This window comes from Nanorana parkeri, unplaced genomic scaffold, assembly GCF_000935625.1.
Source record: "Nanorana parkeri isolate BGI_ZX_2015 unplaced genomic scaffold, ASM93562v1 scaffold399, whole genome shotgun sequence".
In the NCBI taxonomy this organism is placed as follows: domain Eukaryota; kingdom Metazoa; phylum Chordata; class Amphibia; order Anura; family Dicroglossidae; genus Nanorana; species Nanorana parkeri.
In genome coordinates, this window is record NW_017306667.1 from 1,149,314 (window position 1) to 1,172,471 (window position 23,158).

At 41.9% G+C, this 23,158-nt stretch overlaps 1 protein-coding gene across 1 annotated transcript; it reads left to right on the forward strand.

Annotated features, from left to right (window-relative positions):
* The first annotated feature begins 940 nt into the window (after positions 1 to 940).
* PUS7L (pseudouridylate synthase 7 like) lies at positions 941 to 20,983 on the forward strand. Its single transcript, XM_018559483.1, has 8 exons — positions 941 to 1,824; positions 4,126 to 4,285; positions 11,398 to 11,593; positions 13,490 to 13,588; positions 16,512 to 16,593; positions 18,427 to 18,707; positions 18,895 to 18,948; positions 20,520 to 20,983. The coding sequence occupies exons 1-8, from the start codon at positions 948 to 950 to the stop codon at positions 20,859 to 20,861; spliced, it is 2,091 nt and encodes a 696-aa protein (XP_018414985.1). The 5' UTR covers positions 941 to 947; the 3' UTR covers positions 20,862 to 20,983.
* The last annotated feature ends 2,175 nt before the right edge of the window (positions 20,984 to 23,158 follow it).

Sequence of the window (23,158 nt, forward strand, 5' to 3'; positions counted from 1 at the left end):
GGAAGGGGGGTGAATTAATGTGTCCATACACTTGTTCAAATTTCGGCTGGTTTTTATCGTACCGGCCGAAACTCGCACAGTGTGCGGGGCTGTCGGCTCCCTTTCAGCCTGCATTCCGCGATCAGCTGATCGAAGGAGCCGGCTGGAAAATGTTCGATCGATCAGAGGCGACACCCAAAGAGCTGCCTGTTCTGATCGGGTATTCTGACAGGTGCCGGCAGCACCTGTCAGAATACAATGTAAACAGCGGGATATATCCATTCGACACGCTGTTTGTTTTGATGGAGGTCAGGTCAATTTTTTTCGTTCCGCCCACTTGTTGAAGGAAAAAAAATTATGGGTGTATGGCCAGCTTTAGAATGATGCCAAGTTTTTAAAGAAGAAAATGGCTTGTAAAAATAGAATGATTACGGAGACATAAATCAGTCAGGAGAGCATGACATAACCACATATCATAAATGCTACTTCGACATATAAATCAATTATAATTTTCTCTATAAATAACATAAGTAGAAAAAACAACAGGAGCCACATACCTCCACTCTCCAACCCCCAACACCTGCAGGTGCCTATACCTACTAAATAGGATTCGTACAGGTGTAACCCTTAATAGTGCAATACGCATATCACCCGAAAAAGGGCACTTTGTGGCAAAAGGTCCGCGAAATAAAGATGAGGAAAGAGATGCCAAGTTTTATAGTTGAGTAAAGGGCAACCTTAAGCAAAAAGAAAAGGTGTTGACCTAAACAACCAGGTACATTTTAACACAGTTCTAGTATAAGTTAGAGGCAATCACTTGACTACTGGCTAGTGGCCATGCAGTTGCTGGTCCTGTCTTTAGTATCTGCAGTCTACTCATGTATACACCAGATTCATATTTATTTTACATTGTTTGATATATTTGTGTGAACAGTCTGCTCTGTTTTTTTAGGTTATGCGTCTGTAAAATGGAAGGCCGATTCCAAGATACATTCCTTGATTCTCTTTGTTATGTTAGTGAACATGTTGGTTTTTATGGAGCCATCAAACATTCTCCAGCTGACTTTGTTGTCACAGAGATTCATGTCACTGGTCATCTAGTTACAGTGGATCACACTCAAGAACCTGAAGACAAACTGACAGATAATGATAATGAACCTCAGTATAAAAAACAGAAGGCTGACCTAGAAGATGTTGAAGGTAAAACCATACCAGGACAGGCTGAATGTAAAGGTGAATATGAACCAGTGAGGGAGAATGTGGATGATGCCTCTGAGGCCCTTGCTGCTTCGGACTGTGAAGCAGGATTATACAATTTACTTAATCTTGTGCTGAGTATAGATGTGCAAAAAGCTTTACTCAACTTTGCCAACTCAGTAAAATCTGCTTTTGAATCCCAAGTGGAAAGATGTGAGTTATGTGAACTATCCTTGGGCTTCTTTTCCAATAAAGATGACAGAGCCATCGTTCACAGTGCTGTGCGACAGACATTCCCAGTCCTGGTAACATTCACCAAAAACTCAGAGCTCCTAGTTAAACCAAACCTGGATTACCAAGAGCTTTCCCGGCTCACGTCCGAAGAGGAAGCAGGCAAATTCTTTACATTTTTAGATGCAAAAGTCCAAAACTCTACATTTACATTTCAACCAGATGTGAGTAAAGAACACAGGACATCTGTGCATCATTTCATCAGCAGGAAATTCGGGAAGCTAGTAGAAACCAAATCTTTTTCCGAGAAAGGTATTGATGGAGTGCAGAGAGTCTCCATAACTGTGAGGTTCAGAGAGAAAAAGAGCTCCTCCGGGAAGAGGCAGAGAACAGAAGAACAGTCTGAAATATTTACAGGTAGGAATGAATCTGTTCCTGTCACTTCACACAGGAAGTTTTGGTAGCTGGGTACAATTACAGCGTGAGAATGTCTCTCTCATTCTGCATGTGTTGTCCATAAATTGATGTCCTTTATATGGAAGTCCAAAGAAGATCAAATGCACCTCTAATGTACAATCCAGCACTGTTTGACTAAGAATTTAGAACTTTATACACGTGTGGATTTTCTGTCCAAGTACCCCCAAATATTGACTGTGCAATGTATGCCTCTTTGGGGGCACATACTGGTGTGAGTAGTTCAGTTTTCTCTGTAAGCACTGTGGAATATGCTTTGTGATATAATTCACTGATATATATTATCTAGAGGAGAGAATTACATTACAGGATGGAGGTTCAGTTACTTTTACTCTATACCTTTCATAAAGAGAAACAAAGTGCCAAAGTACAAAATCTAATTTCACTAACTAGTCCATTGTAAAAGACATTAAAGGCAACATATACAAAGTTGTTTCTTTTGCAAACATGATTAGACTGTTACCTGCCAGAATCTGGTCTTTTTCATAGTAAAGTCCTCAGTGTTCCAATCTCCAAATATATGATGCAAAAATAAGAGACAATGATAATAAAGCCAAATATAATAAAACCCTGAATCAGATTCACAGTTCAATCCCAGAAGATTGCAAATAGCCTCAAATCTCACTCAATTTGTATAGCAATGGAGATGGAAACACTATACCCCTCTCACCAGATTGTTGAAAGGGTGAATGCCAATCAAACGGAATCTTTCATCCTTTGATCTATGTTGTAAGCTAAGATAGATAGCACAGGAAAGAGCTGTCAAGCTCCTGTGAGTAGGAGACCCTGGTTCATTACAAGAGGTAACTTCAGCCTAAAGTGTTATTATACCCAATTTATTACATTTGTATTCAGATATCTATACACTTACATTTTCCCTTGCTTCCTGATTCATTTTGGTGACTGTCTTAGCATTCCTGTAATTTATATGTTATTATTTCCCTCCCCCCCCCCCCCTTCTTAACCTTTGTTATCCACTGTCCATGGAGCCACTGCAGCATGTGCTCGCCCCACCTAGGACTACAGGGATACGTGTGGAAACCTAGGATCCCCCCACCCAGTTGCCTTATAGTACCACTGTCAGGTATGGGGAAAGCCTATATTTTAACTAGGGATGCACCCACATTTCAGCCCCCGAAAATTGCACTTTAGGCAAAATTCCGAAAGTTTCAACTTTCGGCTGAAATTTCAGTGCATCCATGATTTCTCTCCTCCCCGCTGTGGGCTGCTCTGTGTCCCCCCTAACACAGAGCAGCACCGAGTGGGGAGGAGTGAAACTGTCAGGAGGCCGAGCAGGTTGGGAGGAGAACGCTGTGAGCATGTCACAGAAGGCTGAGCGGGGTGGTGCGGCAGATCAGAATGGAGAGCAGTGTGGGGGAGGAGACAGCTGTGACAGGAGGCCAAGGAGTCGCTGACTGTTTGTAAATAGTTGAGGACAATGTCTATCTACTGTGTCCCTAATTATGAATGAACAGGAAGTGCTTTACATCACTTCCGGTTCATTCATGATTGTGGACATAACAAACATACTATATCCACAGGTTATGAATGGACAGGGGCACTCAGTATAGAGGCTTCCTGTTCATTCCTAACAGGGGCTGCAGAAAAAGAGATTGAGGACTCTGTGTCCCCAATCTCTTTTTCTATTTTAAAAGAGTAATATCAGGGGTCTGCTTTAGACGCCTGATATTTCCCTAAAGCCAATGACAGTAAAGTTAAAAAATAAAAATATTTAATACAAAAATAAAATATTTAGAAAAATGTAAAAAGGTTAGTAAAAAAATAGTTTTGGTTTTGGCCTGACAAAATTTGTATTTTTGGTTTTGGTCAGAAAATGTAACTTCGGTACACCTCTAATTTTAACAACTGGTTGTGGTTTCTTTTAGTGAAACTGGGTTTATTAAGGTTAGAAAAACAGTGACATAAAGGCAACTTAATGAACATGTTGTTTAAATAAATCCAAGGCCCTTATAAAAATGTGGCAAATAATTTTCTCAGAAGGATTGTACAAATGACTAAGAAGATCTTACTATTAGTTTAGGAACAGGTTATTTTCAGTAAAAGAAATAAAGTATAATTTTCTTACATTTAAATATTTCCAAATTGGAAGTTATTTAGGATGTATGGTTTTGCCTTCCTCACGGCCAAAACTGTGATTTTGTTTCAAAACAAATAACTGTAACTTGATTTTGTTTTCTGGCATTTAGTCTTCAGAAAGGATGTAACTGTGTTGTGTTGTTGCAGCATTTACCCTAGAGAAGGAGAACCTGGAAACACTAGAGGCTATCAGCTACCTGTCATCTGTGCTTGGTGTGCTCCCATCAGACTTCAGTTATGCTGGAATTAAAGATAAGAAAGCCATTACTTATCAGTCTATGGTTGTCAAGAAAGTGACTCCAGAGAGGTGAGTTTTCTTCTTCTCAGCTTGTTGTACTATACCTAAAAACATACATTCAAGAAAATAAGAAAATTCAATTGTTAAAGGCAAGTCTCAGTGTACGAATACATGATATATAGTGAATAACTACAGTTTGATAATTGTTCTTTGGGACATTTAGACATCACATGATCCTTTATATACCAAACACATACATTTACACTTTTAGTGTATCCTATCTATAGTGTTTGGTTATTTTGAGCCTTTTGCATTGTGTTAACTTGGGTTAAAACCTGCATTCTAACATGTAAATAAAAGCCATGGTAGCACTTAGGGGCGTATTTGTGCAGCGAAATTGCATGTAAGTTTGTTCTGTGTGAATGAAGTAAAAAAACAAATGTTCTCAGCATGGTGGCCACTAGATGAAGCTGGGGAGCAGAAAGTAAACAATACTGAGCTTCAGACAAAAGGTATGAAGAACAGTTCATGTTGCCCACAGAAAAAATAATGGATTCTTTGGAGATATACATTTTTTTTATATAATCTTTATTTTACTGTTTTCAAACAAAATTATTGGTACAAAGGAACAGTTTAGGATCAGAAAAGGGTCCAACATTTACCCTGACATAGAAATTAAAAGGTTACAAAAAATACGATTCGATACGTAGTGCAACCATGTTGCCCATTTGGAATAGAAGCGGTCATGTTTGTTCCCACTCTTCGACACCCACTCCTCTGCCTCCTGTATTAGTGTGACCTGTGCCACCCACTCAGACCTCCCCGGCACCCGAGTCTGTTTCCAGTACCTAGGGATGAGTCTCCTTGCCGCGTCTAGAAGGTGTGGCATAACACCCTTCTTATAGGAGCCAACTGATGTGGAAGGGAGGTGGAACAGCATATGTATGGGGTCATCTGGTATGTCTGTCGTTGTGATAAGTTTAATTTGTGCACGAATATCTTGCCAAAAGCCTCGTATAAGAGGGCATTCCCACCATATATGTAAGAGTCCCCCTTGTTGCCCGCAGCCCCTCCAGCAGTGCGAGGATGTCCCCGGGTATATGGTGCTCAGGTAAAGCGGTGTGCGATACCAACGGGACAGTAGTTTATAATTGGTTTCGTGTACCTTGGAGTCAACCGAGGATTTATGTGTGAAGCGGTATATCAATTGCCATTGATCATCAGAGAGACTCCGTCCTAACTCCCTTTCCCAGTCCCCTAGGAACCTTGGTCTGTCCTCTGTGAGTGTGGACATGAGCAAGCCATAAAAGAGTGATATCAGTCGGTCTGGGGATGAAGATCCCGCACATAGGGACTCGAAGGGCGTGAGAGAGGACATGGGCCTCATTCCCTTGGCAGTTGTTCCAAAGAAATGTGTAAGTTGCCTATACCTCCAATCCGCCATGGGGAAGTCTCCATATTTAGTTTTAATCTCCTCCAGGGTCATCAGGGAGCTCCGGCTGAGGAGTTTGTGGCAGCGGAAGTCTCCTTGCAGGTCCCAGCGGTGGAAGAAGGAAATGTCTTCCCCAGGAGGGAACCACGGATAGCCCCCTAGTGGGGACAGCGGGGGTGAGAGGAGACCTCCTGCATTCAGTTTGTCCCACAACCGGAGTGTCTGATGTGTCAGAGGGGACGTATAGTCGGAGAGGCCACGGCTAGCACTAGGCACCCAGGGGGCATGAGCTAAATCTCGACCCGCCATGCATTTTTCCATCTGCACCCATAGTTTGGCTGAGGCGTCAAAGTGCCAATTCACAATCCTCTGGAGGGAGACAGCTTTATAGTAAAGGTTAATGTCAGGTAGTCCCAATCCCCCTGCCCCCTTAGGCCTGCGCAGAATGGTATGCGCTATTCGGGGTCTCTTGTCCCCCCAAACAAAGCGGATAAACAGACTGCAGAGTTTTACAAAGTATGTATGAGGCAGAAAAATAGGTAACATCTGCAAGAAGAAGAGGACCCGAGGGAGCACTGTCATCTTCAGTATGTTAATGTGACCCAGCCATGTGAATGATGTGCGATCCCAGTCCTTGAGATCTCTCTGGAGGTTATGTAGTAAGGGTTCAAAGTTGTGCACGTAAAGGCGGGAGCAGTGGTTGGTTAGTTGAATACCCAGATATCTTATGGCTGTTGTGGACCAGGAGAACGGGAAGCTGTGTCTCAACTGGTGGGCCATTGCCGACGGGACCGTAATGGGCAGAATTTCAGACTTATGGTAGGTAATTTTGAGGTTAGATAGCTGTCCATAGTTGGTAAACTCTGAGATCAGATTAGGGAGTGAGGTGACGGGGTCTTTGACAAAAAAAAGGATATCGTCCGCATAAGCAGATAGTTTATGTTCCTGCGAGCCAATCTTCAAACCTTTAATGTCAGGGTTGTTGCGAACCTTATTTAGGAAGGGTTCTAGGGCGAGCGCGAACAGGAGCGGGGATAGGGGGCATCCCTGCCTGGTGCCATTACCAATTCTAAATGGGCTGGAGAGGGTGCCATTTACCTTCACGCGGGTCGACGGATCACTATAGAGAGAGGCCACCCAGCTCAGCATGTGAGGGCCTAGCCCCAGGGTCTCCAGCACCGTCCTAAGGAACGTCCAATCCACCCTGTCGAACGCTTTTTCAGCGTCTGTGGGCAACAGGAGGATGAGAGGCGTGGTGTGTGGCCCAGTGAACCGCCTGGATTGCCCGAAGTCTCTAGTCTCCCTCCCCATTATGAAACCTGTCTGGTCAGGGTGAATAACAGCGGGCAAAAAGACCTTCAGGTGGTCGGCCAGTATCTTGGAGAGGAACTTCAAATGTGCATTAAGGAGCGATATGGGCCTATAACTTTGAGGGGCAGAGGGGTCCTTGCCCTCTTTCGGGAGGACCGTGATGTGAGCCAGCAAAGCCTCCGAGGGTGCTGACGCTCCTTTGGCCAAGGCATCGTAATATGAACATAAGTGCGGGGAGAGCTGTGTCAGGTATTTCATATAGTAGGCTTTGGTGAAGCCATCCGGGCCCGGGTTCTTCCCATTTGGTGTCGCTTTGATGACCGCCTCTACCTCCTCTGGGGCGATAGGCCTATCTAGGTCGGCCGTGATTGAGGCGGGAAGGGTCTTAACTCCCGCTTCGTTTAGGTAGTTGTGGATAAGAGTTTTTTTGGCGGACAGTGCATCAGGGGGCATATTAGGGTGTAGGTTGTATAGTGTGGCGTAGTAGTCCCTAAAGGCTTCAGCTATCTTGAAAGAGTTATATACTGGGGACCCAGAGGGGGTTTGTAGTTTATGGACATGTGTCAACTCACGCCTCTTCCTCAACGCCCTGGCCAGCAAACGCCCACACTTATTCCCATGCTCATAATACAGGTGAGAAACATAACATAATTTCTTCTTTATTTGGAGGTCTAAGAAGTCCGTCAGATTTTTACGTAAGGTGACCAAATCCCGTGCATCTTGGGGGAGACCTGAGCGCTTATGGCGTTGCTCTGCTCCCCGGATTGAAGCTATCAAGCTGTCTAGCTCAGCTACCCTAGCCTTTTTCAGTCTCGAACCCTGTGATATCAGCACTCCACGGACCACCGCCTTGTGCTCTTCCCACACAGAGCCCACTGATGTCTCACCGACTGTGTTCTCAAGGAAGTAAAGGCGTAGCGCTTCAGATGTCACTCCCGCCGCCACTGGATCGTCTAGCAGGTTCTCTTTAAGGCGCCAGGTCCATGAAGTGCTGGGAACCCTGGGCAACGAAATCGAGACAGAGGCGTGGTCTGAGATAGTAATGGCGTTAATGGTTGCCTCACATAAGGCGTCAAGGTAATATTGATCCATAAACAGCAGATCAATCCGGGATTATGAGTCATGAGTCTTTGAATAGTAGCTGTAGTCCTTATCTGATGCATGCGTCACCCTCCAAGTGTCCAGTAAGTGTTTATCGTAGAAGGCCTTACGGAAATGTCTCATCGCTGTGAGAGAATGTGCGGACGTGCCCCAGGACGTGTCAAGCACTGGGTTGGGGCTAAAATTGAAGTCCCCCGCCCAGCACAAGCAGGCCCTCCTGGAAATCAGTCAGTTTGGACAGCATAGAGTCTAGAAATGTGAGCTGATGGGTGTTGGGGGCATATGCCGTGGCAAAGGTAAATATATGGCCCTCAATGGATTCCTTTAAAAATAAAAAACGGCCATTAAACTAGAAAGTGGGGGGGAGGGTATAAAAATAAAATTACTTAAACTAAACGTTGATAATTTAATCGTAAATGAGAACATTTCACAGTGAAACCAACTAGTAGTGTATCCCTAGTCCGAGGGGTCAACAAACCGGAGACCCCCAGGAGTGGACACAAAAGGTCCCGTCCGGGACATGTCTCCCTTAAGGGGGACAATCCTATGTGGGCAACGTGAAAGGGCATAACAGGGGAGGGTGCAGCCCGTCCCGGCCAACTTAGAGTGGCGCGTTACTCCTGAGGAGGTAAGCCATTAGAAAATAAACATCCTGAGAGGAAAACCGTACTGGAATCTTTGCAAGGGTTCAGCGAAGAGCAGAGTAGAAGAAGCCATGTTGAGTTCAACCGTGGCTGTTGAGTATCACACACCCGCAGGGGTTCTTCACGTGTGGGTGTCATAGAAGGTGGGTCAAGTCATTATACCCCGGGGCGTGCATATCGATGTGTAAAAACATGGCCAATCTCCGTCTGCTGACAAACAGAACAGTCATTGCGGCTATGGTGGGCCCCCTTGGCTTGGAGAAGGTGGGTCTTGGCTTCCAGGCTGCCTAGGGGGGACAGTCTGCCAGGGGGGTTGGTGAGATGGTAGCGGTATTGTGGGGGACACATTCCTGTCCGGCAGCGAGATCTTAGGGAGGCCCAGAGCTTTCAAAAAGCCAGGGAGATCGCCCATTTCCATGAGGGATATCGTTTTGCCTTCCTTGCGGACCATCAGGTGGAATGGGAAGCCCCAGCGGTATGGAAGCTGTGCCTTGCGAAGGGAATCCAGCAGAGGGGCCTATCCCTCATTATGGACATAACAGCTTCCTTCACACTGTATTTGTGGAGCTTGCAAATCACATCCCTAGGTCGTTCCATGTCAGGGGAGGGCGGTCCGAGGGAGCGGTGTGCTCTATCTATCTCCACCGGGTCTCCAGGGCCTAGGCTCAATATACCCCTAAAGATACCTTGTAGTGTGGGAACAATGTCTTTGGATCCTGTTGCTTCAGGGAGCCCCCTGATTCATATGTTGGACCTGCGACTGCGATTTTCCAAGTCATCCAATTGATTCAGCAGGGCAGCAATTTGCCTGTCATGTGTGGTGCTACGATCCCTAAGAAGGGACATGGCCACTAGTGAATCATCCTGCAGTGCTTCCAGGGATTCCACCCTGTTTCCCAAGTGTGCAGTTTCCTGCCTTATGTCTGCTATGTCCTTTTTTGAAGGCCTGCTCCATCCTAGTCATGAATATATCTAGGTCGGCCTTAGTGGGGAGAGACCAGATATGTGTCCTGAGGTCTCCATCCCCTACAATCCTGTCTGCGGCAGGGCTTTGTGGCCGGTGCAGTCTCGGGGAGCTCCCCACTGTACTGTCGCTTACCCCAGCTGGGGATGAGGGCCCAGCTAGATCTCCACAGTCCTGCCGCTCTGCGGCCTCGTGGTCCGGCGCCATCTTGGATGCGGCCCTGTCTTCACTGCCGCGATCTGAGAAGAAGGCGTCTATGGCGCCCTTCCGAGTTCTCGGCGTCCGTGGGAGCTGGGGTGAGTATTTCTTCTTCCCCTGTTTAGGTTGGGATCCTCTCCATTGCATATCGGCTCGGATGTCGGCAGATGATTTGGCGGCCGGGACGGGAGCTCTCTCATGCACGTCCTCACTCCTTCATGCCCAAGCCACCCTTTGGAGATATAAATTAAGAAAATGGTTGCTACGGGCAACAAAACTACTTATCCTTTAATGCATTAAGCCTAAATGCTAGTATAAAAATCCTTATAGAAAATGCTTTTGGCCTTTTTTCTGTGTTTTGAAAGAGAAATGGCTGCAAACAGGTTCTTATTAGTTGAATAGCTCCCTATGTCCATGAATTGGCAGCCTGGTGTGTTTCATTAATGTAGGTTGCATTGAGGAAGCACATGCAAAAAAAAGAAAACCATACAAAAAATTGGACATGCACCATATTTTGCCAGGCAGCACAGCACAATGCACAGTGGTGTGTTATCATGAGTTGTGGTGTGCTACAATGCATGTGTGTTCCCTTAGTGCACAGGGATGCCCTTTAGAATGAATGGCACGCAACATGCTGCTGACTCCATAAAAAAGTACTTGTTCACAGAAAAAAATGTTGCTTCTTCCAAATTATATTGTTAGTGTTAGGAGTAATGCATTGTAGTGCTCTTTAAATTAATGTTGTTTATAAAGCGTCTTGATTTTCCATATATATTGTTATTTTAAAGTGTATGTTCAGCCAATACATTTTTCTCAGTTTTAATTGAGGTGGCCATACACTGTGCAAATTTCACACTGTCGGCACCCTTTCAGCCAGCATTCCTCAATCAGCTGATCAACTGATCCGGTCGGAAAATCTTTGAATGAACAGAGCGGGCAGCCAATGAGCTGCCAGGTCTGTTGAGGTATTCTGGCAGCGGCAGGCGGACACTGTCATAATACATTGAAGACAGCAGGAGATTCCACGATCAATGCTCATGCCGCGTTGATGGAGGAAACTGTTATATGTTCTTCGTTCAGCCCGCGGTTTGAATGAAGAATGAAGAAAATATTACAGTGTATGGTCAGCTTTAGAGTAGGGGAATATTAATCTGTTTTATCTTCGATTCCTGTTCTGCTGACAACATTTTACCAAAGAGGAAATGAGGGAAATCTCCCACAGCAGCACCGACAGAAGTAAAAATGCTTTTCTTTACAGTGGTAAAGTATGTGAAGGCTACAACCACTAATTTGTATTTCTATCTCTGCCGCTCTTGTAGATTTTCCCTCACTTACTGTTTGCTGAAACCTTGTCAGCCCTGGAGAGCAGTAAAAGCCTGACAGGAGGTGGAATCCATACCACTCTTTCCAAAGCTAAAAAATAAAAAAAGTTTTTTTTTTGCCCTGACATACACTTTTGTTCTAAATAAATAACAATAATGTGCGATTCCATTATGTTTTTTACCTTTTTGTTTTTTTTTGTTTTTTTTAGAATGCAGAAAATTGAAAGCTCCCTTGGAAAAAGAGGTATAAAAATACAAAATGTACGTCCTGCAAAGTGTCATATACATCTTGGACAGCTTTCTGGTAACCATTTCACACTAATTGTGAGAAATATTAGAAATCACAGTGGTGACCCTTCGGAGAATTTGCATCACAGAATTGAAGAAGCAGTGCACAGTGTCAAGGTATGAGTTTAACAAAACAGAGCAGCCTAAATATAAGCCTACAGGCCAGATTAGGCCCACCAAAGTTTGTGGATAAAAAGAATAGCTTTGTATGTATTTGCATATACTGAACCCATAGTAAAAAACAATAATGAATTCATCTTTATATCTGTAAGTATTGTGGAGAAATTAATTTTCAAATTTCACAACACAAGCACTGTGTTTTTCTATGAGAACAGAATCTTGGCAGGCTACCAGCCCTCTAATGTAAACAACCAGAAGGTGTTTTTAAGCTGTTGGAAAGCACGCAAAACCATCTCTGGACCCTTTGTGATCTTTGTGAATGAATAAATTTACATTAAAAGCAGCTATAAAGGTTGGGGATGGCTTGTTTTAAAGTTTCTTTACTGCTTGTTAAGAATGTGTAACTAGTTTAATGTTCATAGTCTGGCTCAGGTTAACTTTAAAGCCCAGTTTTAAACTGGGCTTTAATATTTACAAGTATTATGAGTTTTTCATAACTATACATATAGAGCTCTCTATTGGGAGTATGGTGACAATTGCTGGTCAGTTATATGCAGTATGTAATATTTGCATGTTGTTGTCAGAGCATAGACTTTTGTTTTGTTCAGTCTTTATGTACTACATGTGTTAGAGCCCTGTTAGTTTGTAAATATAGTTTTTATAGAGCCACACCCATTGAATGCAATGACTAGTGTATCCATTGAGTACAAGGGATTTTGATGTTTTCCTATCCACATCCATTGTGCTCACCATTTCCTATCCACCAGTGTACTATTTCAAGCAGCCTTAATGGTGGCTTTCTGGAGGTTCCCTCCAGCTGCGTTCAGAACAGGCAGAAGTTTGGGGGGCTCAGGCAATGTTTCAACATAAACTTTAAAGTGGCAGGCACTTTTTTGGAATTTTAAATAATATATTTATATTTGTGGACTGTGCAATATCAACAATGATACAGTTGATGCAATGTAATTCTAACTATTCAGGAAAGGATGAGCTTTTAAAAACCATGAATGATTTGAAAGTTAAAGCAGAAGTATAGACAGTTTTAAAATACCCTCAGTTCATTAAAAATAAATAGTTAAATTATATATAAATAGTTCCTCTGTCTTTATATTAACCAATAAAGTAGGATTGGGGGGGCTGCAATGTAGACCAATCGGTTTGTTACACATTATACCGTACGCGGAGAACTGACTGATAGAAGGGAAGAACACAGGACTGACCTCATCATTGTGCTGCTGCTCGTTCAGTATTCTTTTACAGACTAGTGTGGTCCTTTGCAAAACAGTATTAATCTGACTGAAGTAGAGGAAAGCAAGGTCAGAACCTGACTTTGTTGTCTGACAATGATGTCCGGATTAGAAAACTGGCTGAACAGTATTAAGCTGCCCATACACCTGACGATTATCGTACGATAATCGCTGGTGTTCCCGTGATCGTGCGATAATCATAAGGTGCATGGGCAGCGTGCGACCGCATTTACTGAACGGTCGCACGATTTTCATATTACGAGCACGCTAGAAAACCCACCGAAAATCATACGATTTTCAGCGGGTTGGTAGCGCGATCACAAGACGAAAGCCGCAAGGGCTGAGGTGCGCAAGCCCGCTCAGCATTGCAATCATCTGTAGGCCCTCCCCTCAGCAAGTACGATCTGCCTGTCCAAGATGGGCAGGTCGTACGAACTTTTAAGCACCTTACAACCATTGTACAACGAAAGTCGTGCGATGGTTGTAAGGTGTATGGCCACCTTTACACATATTTGGTAAGTAAGACAGTAGATGCGTAATAATTTCAGGTGTGAATTTAGTTGTTTGCACTTTCACTTTAAACTGGACAGATGGAAAGTAAAGGCATTCAGTTATATTTTCCTTTCATCTGAGCTTATCATTTCAGGAAAGAGGATTTCTAAACTATTATGGACCTCAAAGATTTGGAAAAGGGCAGAACATGCAATCACAGGAAGTTGGATTAACTTTGCTAAAAGAAGAAATGGTAAGCACACTCATTTATGGGAGTAATGGTAATCAGCATTTATGAGCATTACATATACCACTTTCTGTCTGTTACATTATTGTCTAGGCCAGGGGTGGGCAAACACCGCCCTTCAGCTGTGGGGAAACTACAAATCCCATGATGCATCTGTCTCTGGGAGTCATGCCTGTGGCTGTGAGAATCTTGCAATGCCTCATGGGATTTGTAGTTCCACAACAGCTGGAGGGTTGGAGTTTGCCCACCCCTGGTCTAGGGAGACCCGTAGTTATGGGTATTTCAGCATATCAAAGATGCATTGAAGAAAGTTTGCATAGTTATAGAACTGTTTAAATGAATAGTCTTATTGCACGAAAAGAGATGTGATCTTCCCTAAACATCTAGCATGTTGTCTTCATAAACCTTGGGCAGGAGTGTTTTTGGAATTACTACTCATTACAGCCTGAAATACTGGGAATCTATATGGTGGTGGAGCTTGGAACTGAAGCATGTAGTTCCAATGTCCAGTGTGTCTCACAGCAGCCAGCAGTGCTCAGCAATTAGGATACAAAAACTGGGATTGTTTTACTCCTGGAGATCCGTGCTCGTTCAGTTGCCCTTTTACAGTGGTCTGTCAACCATATCAGTAACCTCATAGCAGCATACAGGAAAAAACAGGGTAGACTGCCTTCATAGGGGAGGCAGTCTAAGGGTTCACAAAAGATCGGGACAGACTATATTTTGAAATTTATCAAGCAAAATACTTTATTTGGTGTATATCCAAACACCACTACAAAAATGAAAACACAAACGACATATAAATTAAAAACGAAATAATCACTGACTGTGAGTCCATTTCATTCTGGGTGGTGATTATTGACTCAAGTTGGTTTATGCACCTTTGAATCAAGACCTTAGGTTTACTCCCTCTTGGATGTCAGCAATACCTTCGAGAGGTGAATGATGGTAAAGTACAGGTTGGTTGTATCTATCTTTGGTTGGTATACTCTGTATCGAGTTATTCCTTTTGATTCATACTAGCCTGTATTTAACTTGTGACATTCATAGGATTATATTTGATAGATTGTAGCCCCACTAAGGGGGTTATTGAAGTGGATGGCAAGAGAAAGACAGTGTTCATACGTATCCAAACTATCAAGTATCCTTTCCTTATGTCCCTGGTCGCATTGATATTCTTTCACGAAGAGATAGCTCCAACAACTGCCCTTAAATCATATAACCATTGGTTTGTGAATTGTTCATGGAACTCGGTAGTAAAGATATATCTTATATATATATATATATTAGGTATTGGACGTGTTACTATTCCCGAGGTCGGGTTAAAGAGATTTCTTTCCCCCCTTTTTAGAAACAACGTATCAACAAGTGAAAAAAACAGAATGAAAACAAGATAATATATCCGTAGTTCCAACTCACATATCCTTTGGGGGGGATTTTCTCATTGGTTTTTCGTAGGTTTATTGATCCTATTTGTTGTAAAGTCCAGGAATACCTCGGCCGAGGATGTGTGTGGAGAGTAGAGAGTCCCCGATATATCTCCTAGATAGTCCAATGGTGGCAGGCACTTTGTTGTTGGTTAGAGATATATTTAGAATATCCAAATAGTAGGACTGTTGTGGGTTTCAAGGAAGTATTAAGGGTGTGGGTTTTTAAAGCATGGTGTCTGGTTTAGTTTGAGTCATTCACCAATTTCCCTATACATCTGTTCAGTAAGTTTGAAACAATACCCATTGAATCTGACAAAATCCTTGTCGGCTGATAATTTCATGTTATCTGTTCCAATGTTTCAGCTATCTTTGCGGACTACAGAACGCCTCTCCTCTATGTTATGGAGAAGAGGTGAGGGGGAGATGTTTTTAGTCCTTCCTTAGGGTGACAACACTACTTCTCTGTAGACAGAGTATGGGGAGTAAGGACAGGAGGTGTGTTAGTGGCACGAGTACCAGGTGAAAATAAAGGAGAAAAACGCTTGTGAAAAAAAAGAAAACGAATGCAGTCACCATATCAAAGGACTGGTAGGCGGCAGCATGGTGTATTTTTGCATTTGGGTTGATACACACTTTAAGATGTGCATATAGGCATCTTCCTCTATAGCTACCTGATAGTGAGAGGAGTGGTGTTTCTCCCTTCTGTCATAGTTCTCACAAAACCAAATCCTTCTGTACATGTATGAAACATTGTATAAGACACATCAATGTAAAGTTAATTATAACAACTGGTGATTTCATTTTAGCAGAGCTATATGACTGAAAGATGAATACTGAATGTTGTAACTAGGTCAGTCTGTTACAAATTCTAGTTATGAAGCGGCACATTATCCTTGTTCAATGTTTACATTTCTATGAATGTAAAAGTAGTGCTTCTACCCCTGTTAAGGGGTATTTATTTTTTACTATACATGCACCTCTTTGAATTTGGCAGTTGATCTGCCCATTTTCCTCTTGTAGATAATTTACCTTCTACCTTGGAGCAGCATTTACCTGTGTAAAGCCACAGCCTGTCATTGATCTGTTCAGGCAAGCTGTACACAACATGATCTGTCCAGTTTTTATGGTACACAGACTTCTGTGCCCATGTGAATGGGCCCTAAATTGCATACTGCTGCAGTTGGCTGAACAGAAATTATTTTTCTGAGGGTGCACACTTTAATGTCAAATATTATATATGAATGTAAAGCTTGGCTTCATGTTTACCATTTCTAAAAAAAAAAAAAGCAATGGCTTGAAGTGAGAAAAAGATCATGTAAAGTAATGAAGTAAAATAAAATGGCTGGAAGTACCTTGGGCTAGTACTAAAATGGTCCAGCCGGAGAGCAGACACTTCTAGTTTTCCACGGTTAACAATATGCATAATAAGACGTGTTGTTACAGTTTAGAGTTCAATGTAATATGTCATGCATAAAAACTATTTTGTATTCATTCTTCAGGCACTTGCAGTAAAATTATTCTTCACACCAGAAGACTGTGATGATCCAGTAAACAAAGCAAAAAGATACTTTTTTGAGTCAGGCAAGTGTAAAATTGCAATTGTCTGTGTTTAAATTGCTTTTACATTTATTTTGTTTTTTAAATGCGAAAATCCTCAAAATATATAATTTCCTGTTGTATTTTTCTTAAATCTATCCCAACAGCCACTAAAAATCAGTGGATGCGGCACGTTAACCATTTGTCTTGCTGGTTATGAAAATGCTTTTGTGTGCAACTGCATTGTTTAGTGAAAAGGTTGTTGTTTGTTCAGCTTAAAGTAAATGTCTGTAGTTTTTTAATTGAAGCAAATTCATTTCACTTTAGTAATTTCATTTTAATTGCTATGATTATCTTTTAAAGATGTAAAATATGTTGCAATGACTAGCTCAATCAAATATCTTTATCATATGCATCTACAGAATGCATTTATATTTTCTTTCTGCTTAAAGGCGAACTATTGGGAGAGTACTCTTCCCAATAGTTTGAGCCGGCGTGTGACACTCCAGGTGTCACATGCCAGCTCTATAGCTTGAGAACTGAGCGATCACAAACCACTGATCGCTCAGCTCACAGCTTCTCCCTGCAGAGAACGGTGCCTATTAGTCATTGCTCGCTGGTGGAATTGCCCCCTCCCCTCTCTCTATTCCTCCAGTGCTCATTGAAATGACAGACAGGGGAGGGAGTGGGCACAGACGGCTCTGACTCTAGAGAGGCAGAGCCAGCTGTTAATCAGGCAGAGGGGTAGATCCATTATTTTTGTGATCCTTCCCGGCTGCAGCGCAGCTCTGCACTGTCAGCATATAACAGGCAGTAGTACCTGGTTGATAATGGCAGACCTCAGACAAAAGAATCGCTGAAGAACCAGAATGGTGAGTGTGTATATACCATATGATAATCCCGTTGCATAAGTCATTCACAAGATGTGCGGTGATATATAAGCCACAGTATGGAACACCAGGTCATATACTAATTTACATGATGTGCATCATGGGCATGAACATAACCCCACTGTGCAACCTTGTATCAGACAGATAGATCATGTACAATGTTCCAAATAATGGCATGTAGCTGTTCAACAGTATTCCACTGTAGAAACCAATATGGATTATGTGGATGGTGCAGCTAGAACTCCTACCAGACTCAGTGGTGTGGTACATAGGCTGGGCACTGTAATAATTTAACACAGTGTCACAACCTAAAAATACATTATGAGTGTTGCAGGAGGGTCACATTACCTCGGAAGGAATTCCGCTTTAGTAGAAACCAGGGGCAGGGTAAAAATGCAGGAACAAGAACTAGGGAAAGTGCACAATAATTCTTATCTATCACTTATTGCTGGACTGTCTTGCAGTAATTGAAGATGCCGTTGCGGACAGTACTGTAACAGTCCCTGTACATAGTCTCATGAGGAAAAGATTTTAATTTGTATAATATTGTCTTAAAGGTACAAGTTTATATTAAAAACACAGTGTGTAGGGTTTAGATAGTTATAGGAAAATTTTTTATAGACTTTATTATCTGAAGTGTTTAGGCACAATGTTAAATTTAGGTTCTGTGATGTACTACAGGCACTGTTCAGTCACTGTTGGTTCCTGGACTACTTGTTCCAGCAGCCCATGCAGTAAACTAATCACATGTATGGGCAGGGATTTTATTAACCGGGATACACTGTGGAGCGAATGGGCGATTCTGGTGCAGACCAAGAATAGCCATCAGTACATGTGTAAAAAGGGTGACCCTGTTACTATGCCTTCGGCTTTCCGAAATTCCAGGTGAATCCAATATTTCATAATAAAATGGAATTTGTACTTTTGATTTGTGGGCTTTAATGTTTTCTTGGACTTCAGCTTTAATTAATCTTTGTGCTTATTTTAGGGGATGCTAAAGGTGCTCTTGCATTGATGCCCGAATTTAAAGTACGAGAAAGGATGATGCTCCGGGCTTTAAATAGATACGGAATGAGTGACGAGGGATATGTACGAAGTTGGCTCAGTATTCCACATTCAATGCGCATCTTCTACATCCATGCCTATTGCAGCAAAATCTGGAACGAAGCCGCATCTTACCGAATTGCAACTTATGGTTTGAGGGTTGTGGAAGGAGACTTGGTATTATGCTGTAAGGATGAGAATACAAAATCTTCACTATGTGATAGAGTAAGTGAATTGTTTTATCATGGAAATATCTTGTCTATTCATGTATGGAAGGAGGTCACAGCTCATAGGAGTTTTAGAAATGTAAAACTTTATAGGCCCTAGGACATAATCATAGGTTTTTTAAATATGTGTGTGCAATTTAGTTCCATTCTATATTGACTGCACTTTAAATTTTGTTTTTAAATAGGTTCATACTGTCACAGCCACAGAAGAGGCAGAAAATGTATATTTAATGAACCAGGTAACTACATTTGTTATATGATGTATATATAGTGATTACAAATGTCTACCTTCTGACTGAACCTGGGAAAATGCAGGCCACTGTGGAAATTTGGTTCTATTAATGTACTTTATTTGCGTTCAATTGTGGCCCTGGTTGCATACATTAGAACAAGAGAGGAAAGTGGCACAGCAAGTTAAAAGATAGCTAAAATCAAGAACAAACATGTCCTAATTTGCATCTAACAAGTCCTTAGATGTGATGGCTGCATTTGTTTATTTTTTTTATAGGCTAAGAACATTTTAATCAAGTAAGAAAATACCTGCCAATCTTAATTTGCAATGCAATGTCCATGTCACTTACTGTGAGCTAAACTGGAAGCATAACTACAAATCTCCTCATCTCTCCTCTAATAAAGTTTAAAAAAAGGCAGAAATGTTTAAAGTTCAGCCGCCCTCTATAAATATAGTGACGGAGTGAGTGTTGTCACCCTAAGGCAGGAAGTTTGTTATTCGCAGGATCATCTGGTAGAAATAAAGGTAACGAAGTTTGAAAAAGAAAACGAATGTAGCCGCCACATCTAAGGACTGTTAAGCTGCAATATGTGACATTTTTGCTCATGGGTTTAGACTCTGTTATAGTGGACTTGACTATTCAATAGTATTTCCAGTCCATTCATTGATTTTACATGTTGCTTGGGTTTTCTGCTTAAAAGGGTATCTAAAACCACAACATATCCTTTTAGATTTGGATAAAAAGACAAAGGGTTAGAACCTTTGTCAAGTTTTTATTGCTGTTTTTTCCCCACTGAGGGTGTTTACTGTCCCTATTTGTTATGGTAACCACTATTACTAGGACTGAAAGTGAAGGAAAATCCAAAATGTCATAACCAGAACATTTAAAGGAGGGGAAATCTTCCAATGGGCACACTTATTCCTGTGACCAGTGTCACAGGATTTGCCTCACTTTGTAGAGATTTCCTCTTCCCATTGTGTCTACAGGACAGGAATGGGAAAAAAAACCTAAAGGGTTTTTTACTCTCCCCTGCTTTAGCCAAAATGTAAAAAAGAGTTTGCGCTTTAGAAATGCATTAAGTTTATTCGAATATTTACTTTATAATAGAAGAATATGCAGAAATGGAAACCCCCAACCCTCTGGTGAACTTTGACATGTCTGCATCCAGTTGGCAGTTAAAAGAAATGTGTTCCATCTGGTCCACTTTAGGCAGAACAACACGCGTCATTTTGTCCATTTTCTGTGAGCGCTGTCTGTCATTCGCACACACATCATGCAGTTTGGACTCATAGTACTCCATTACTTAGTGATGCTTACACATTGTCAAGTGTGAGCAGACCAGCTTGAAGACTGCAAACAAATATAGGTTTTAATGAAAAATAAAAATAAACAGTCAGGTGTTGAGGGGATCTACTTTATGGGATCAGACGCATGATGGGCTGGGCAAATAAAGCTGGAGTTCTGCTTTAAATACAGAAGGACCTGAAGACGTTTGGGAGTTTGGAGCAGTTTCACTGTGTATCTCACTGAAACAATTTTCCCTTCCTCCATTTATTTGAAATGTATTTATTTTTCAGGTAGTTCTTCCAATGCCAGGTCACAGTATTAAGTATCCTTCAAATCAGGTTGGTCATTGGTATAAGGAGGCTCTAGCCAAAGCTGGTCTGCAGCTTTGTAAATTTCGAGTTGGCCCACTGCAGCTGAATATCCCAGGGTGCTACAGGCATATATTGAAATACCCACGCAACTTGTCTTATGAACTTTTTGAAGAAGATGATGTCCAAAATCAAGACAAGGAAAAATGGACAAAACCTGAGATTGTACAACCAGCAAATCCATTATTAAAGCTGTCCTTCGAATTAGATTCATCCTGCTATGCTACTGTTTGTCTTAGAGAGATGATGAAATGTAACTTTTGATTCTCTTAGGGGAGGTTGTGCTATTGCATATTATGTATATAGAAAATAAAGTATTATGAAAATGTAATTGTGAAAGCTGAATTCCAGGCAAACTAATAAATGAAGGCACAATGAAAAATGCTAGAACTGCCTTGGCAGTATCCCGTAGCAAAACAATTTAGGTAATCTGACTGCGGCTTCTATGTATGACTGAATTTTGCACATTTACATTGCTCTTCCTACCCCTTTACTGAATAACTATTGGAGTAGTAATAAGCAATATACCTTATGCTATAGCCAGGGCTTGAAAAATGTGATAGTGTCTCACCAGTCAGTCAAAAATTTCACCAGTCAGCATGACCGGACTATAGCCTTGCAATTTATGTTAAAAAAGTTTGGGGACAGATAGAGCTTTCTTTTGGAGGTATATAATCACCACGGGGGGTATTTTTTTAAACTATATAATAAAAAAAGTACCATAAATGTAGAAAAAAACTAAAAAGTTTCTCTAGCTCAAAACGCATTTACGAGGGCTATCCGGCTCTATCCTAATGGATATGCGCGGAAATACGCCCCAAAGAAGCTCCTGTACTTCTTTGGGCGTAGGGCGTTTTCAGCACGTTCCGACACGCTGAAATACGCCCAAGTGAGAACCATGCCCATAGGAAATAATGGGATTTCACTTGCTGGGCGTTTTACAGCGCGTCGATCATGTGGGGGGCGGGGACTTAAAATAAATGTTTACAAAAAATAAATGTTATGCATCTTTATTTTTTTTATGAATCTTTCATTTTTGTATAACTTTTTTTTTTTTTTACACACACTTTATTGCTAGTACATGGGCGGATAGCCAATTTACATGACAGGTCCTCTTTATGGAGACATCAGGGCTCTCCAAGACCCCTAATGTCACCTAAGGACCTCCAGAGAAGCTGATGAAGCAGAGATCGGCTTCATCAGCTTCTCTAGCTGGAGAGTGACACTAAATGCAGGAAGTGATGTAATATACATCACTTCCTGCATTCGGGGACTGAGAGGAGATCAAAGGGAGTTCGTGTACTGAACTCCCTTTGATCTCCTGTCACAGAGCCGTGCCGGTCCCAGCTGCATCGGGCACAGCGGATCTCGGGACCGGCAATGACAGCTGCTGATACAAGCGATCGAGCGTCTATAGAGACGCTCGATCGCTTGACTGTAAAGCTCCTGGCCGGCCGTGTAATTACAACGGCCGGCTGGGAAGCTGCTCGTCGGGCTCCACCGTCCTCTCGTCACAGACGAGCAGACGAGTGGATTTTTCAAGCCCTGGCTATAGCAATATATGCCATTAGATTATTTTGTTTCATGGCTGAAAACTGGCAAAATGTTATTAGACTGCAATATGTATTTTATCCTGAAGGTGGCAGTATGAAGCCAATCAATTAATCTTTACAGCAGTCTGTTTCATCTTATGCATGTTAACCATATCCAGTTGTATGCTAGAAGGTCATACGTAATAAGCCTGTTAACTGAATCCTCTATGCTAGAGGTACAAAAATGGTTTGGGATGTTGCTGGTTTGTACCTGATTTCTACAATTTTCTCACTGCTAACTGCAATATGTTTACAAGAGTACAAGCAAACCTATCCAAGAATTGATCTTATGTTTAAACATGTTTTGTGAAAAGTAGATTTTATTGCCTTAGCAACCAGTTCATTTCTAACTGTCATATTCTCAAGAAAAAATTGAGAATGATTAGCATCAATTGAGATTCCCCATATGGGTTAGTGGTTAAATCATTAAAAAGTTGGTACTAGAAAATGTAGCTAGTTGACATTAAGAAAAGATGACTAAATACAACAGTATTTGACTTTTTTAATTCACAGTTGCTTGTGAACTCTGTAACATCCCTTTACTAATCTTACAAAGCATACTGTAACTTTCTGCAGATTCTCAGTGTCTGGGAAGGAATTACAGGGTTTATCCTAAGCTACCTGTAGTGCATTAGTTAGGAATCCCTGCTATAGTATTTTTATGTGGAGCCTCCTGCCCTGTAATGATCTCATGCCAAAGTGATTTTTACTCTTGTACAGATGTTTAGCGTATGAAGTCTTTAACACCATGTAAGTCATGCAAGTTGGTTGGAAACATTATTTAACCTCTTGACAGCAACAAACAATTTCCAGCCCCCCTTCCCTACCTCCCTAGCCTCTGTTGGCAGAGCAGATGCTGGGCATGTGGTGGTTTGTTTAATGTGTTTAAACTATATGTGTCTCGATGGAGCAGAAATTACATTATGAAAGCAGCTACTTGACCTTCTTAGTTGTGACAAGTTTAAAGTG

What these genes read in the sequence shown, in the direction of transcription:
- PUS7L (XM_018559483.1), top strand. Translation starts at nt 948, where the DNA reads ATGGAAGGCCGATTCCAAGATACATTCCTTGATTCTCTTTGTTATGTT. An exon ending in AAGCAGTGCACAGTGTCAAG is followed by an intron (nt 11,594 to 13,489) that starts GTATGAGTTTAA and finishes TTATCATTTCAG; the next exon opens with GAAAGAGGATTTCTAAACTA. An exon ending in ATGTATATTTAATGAACCAG is followed by an intron (nt 18,949 to 20,519) that starts GTAACTACATTT and finishes TTTATTTTTCAG; the next exon opens with GTAGTTCTTCCAATGCCAGG.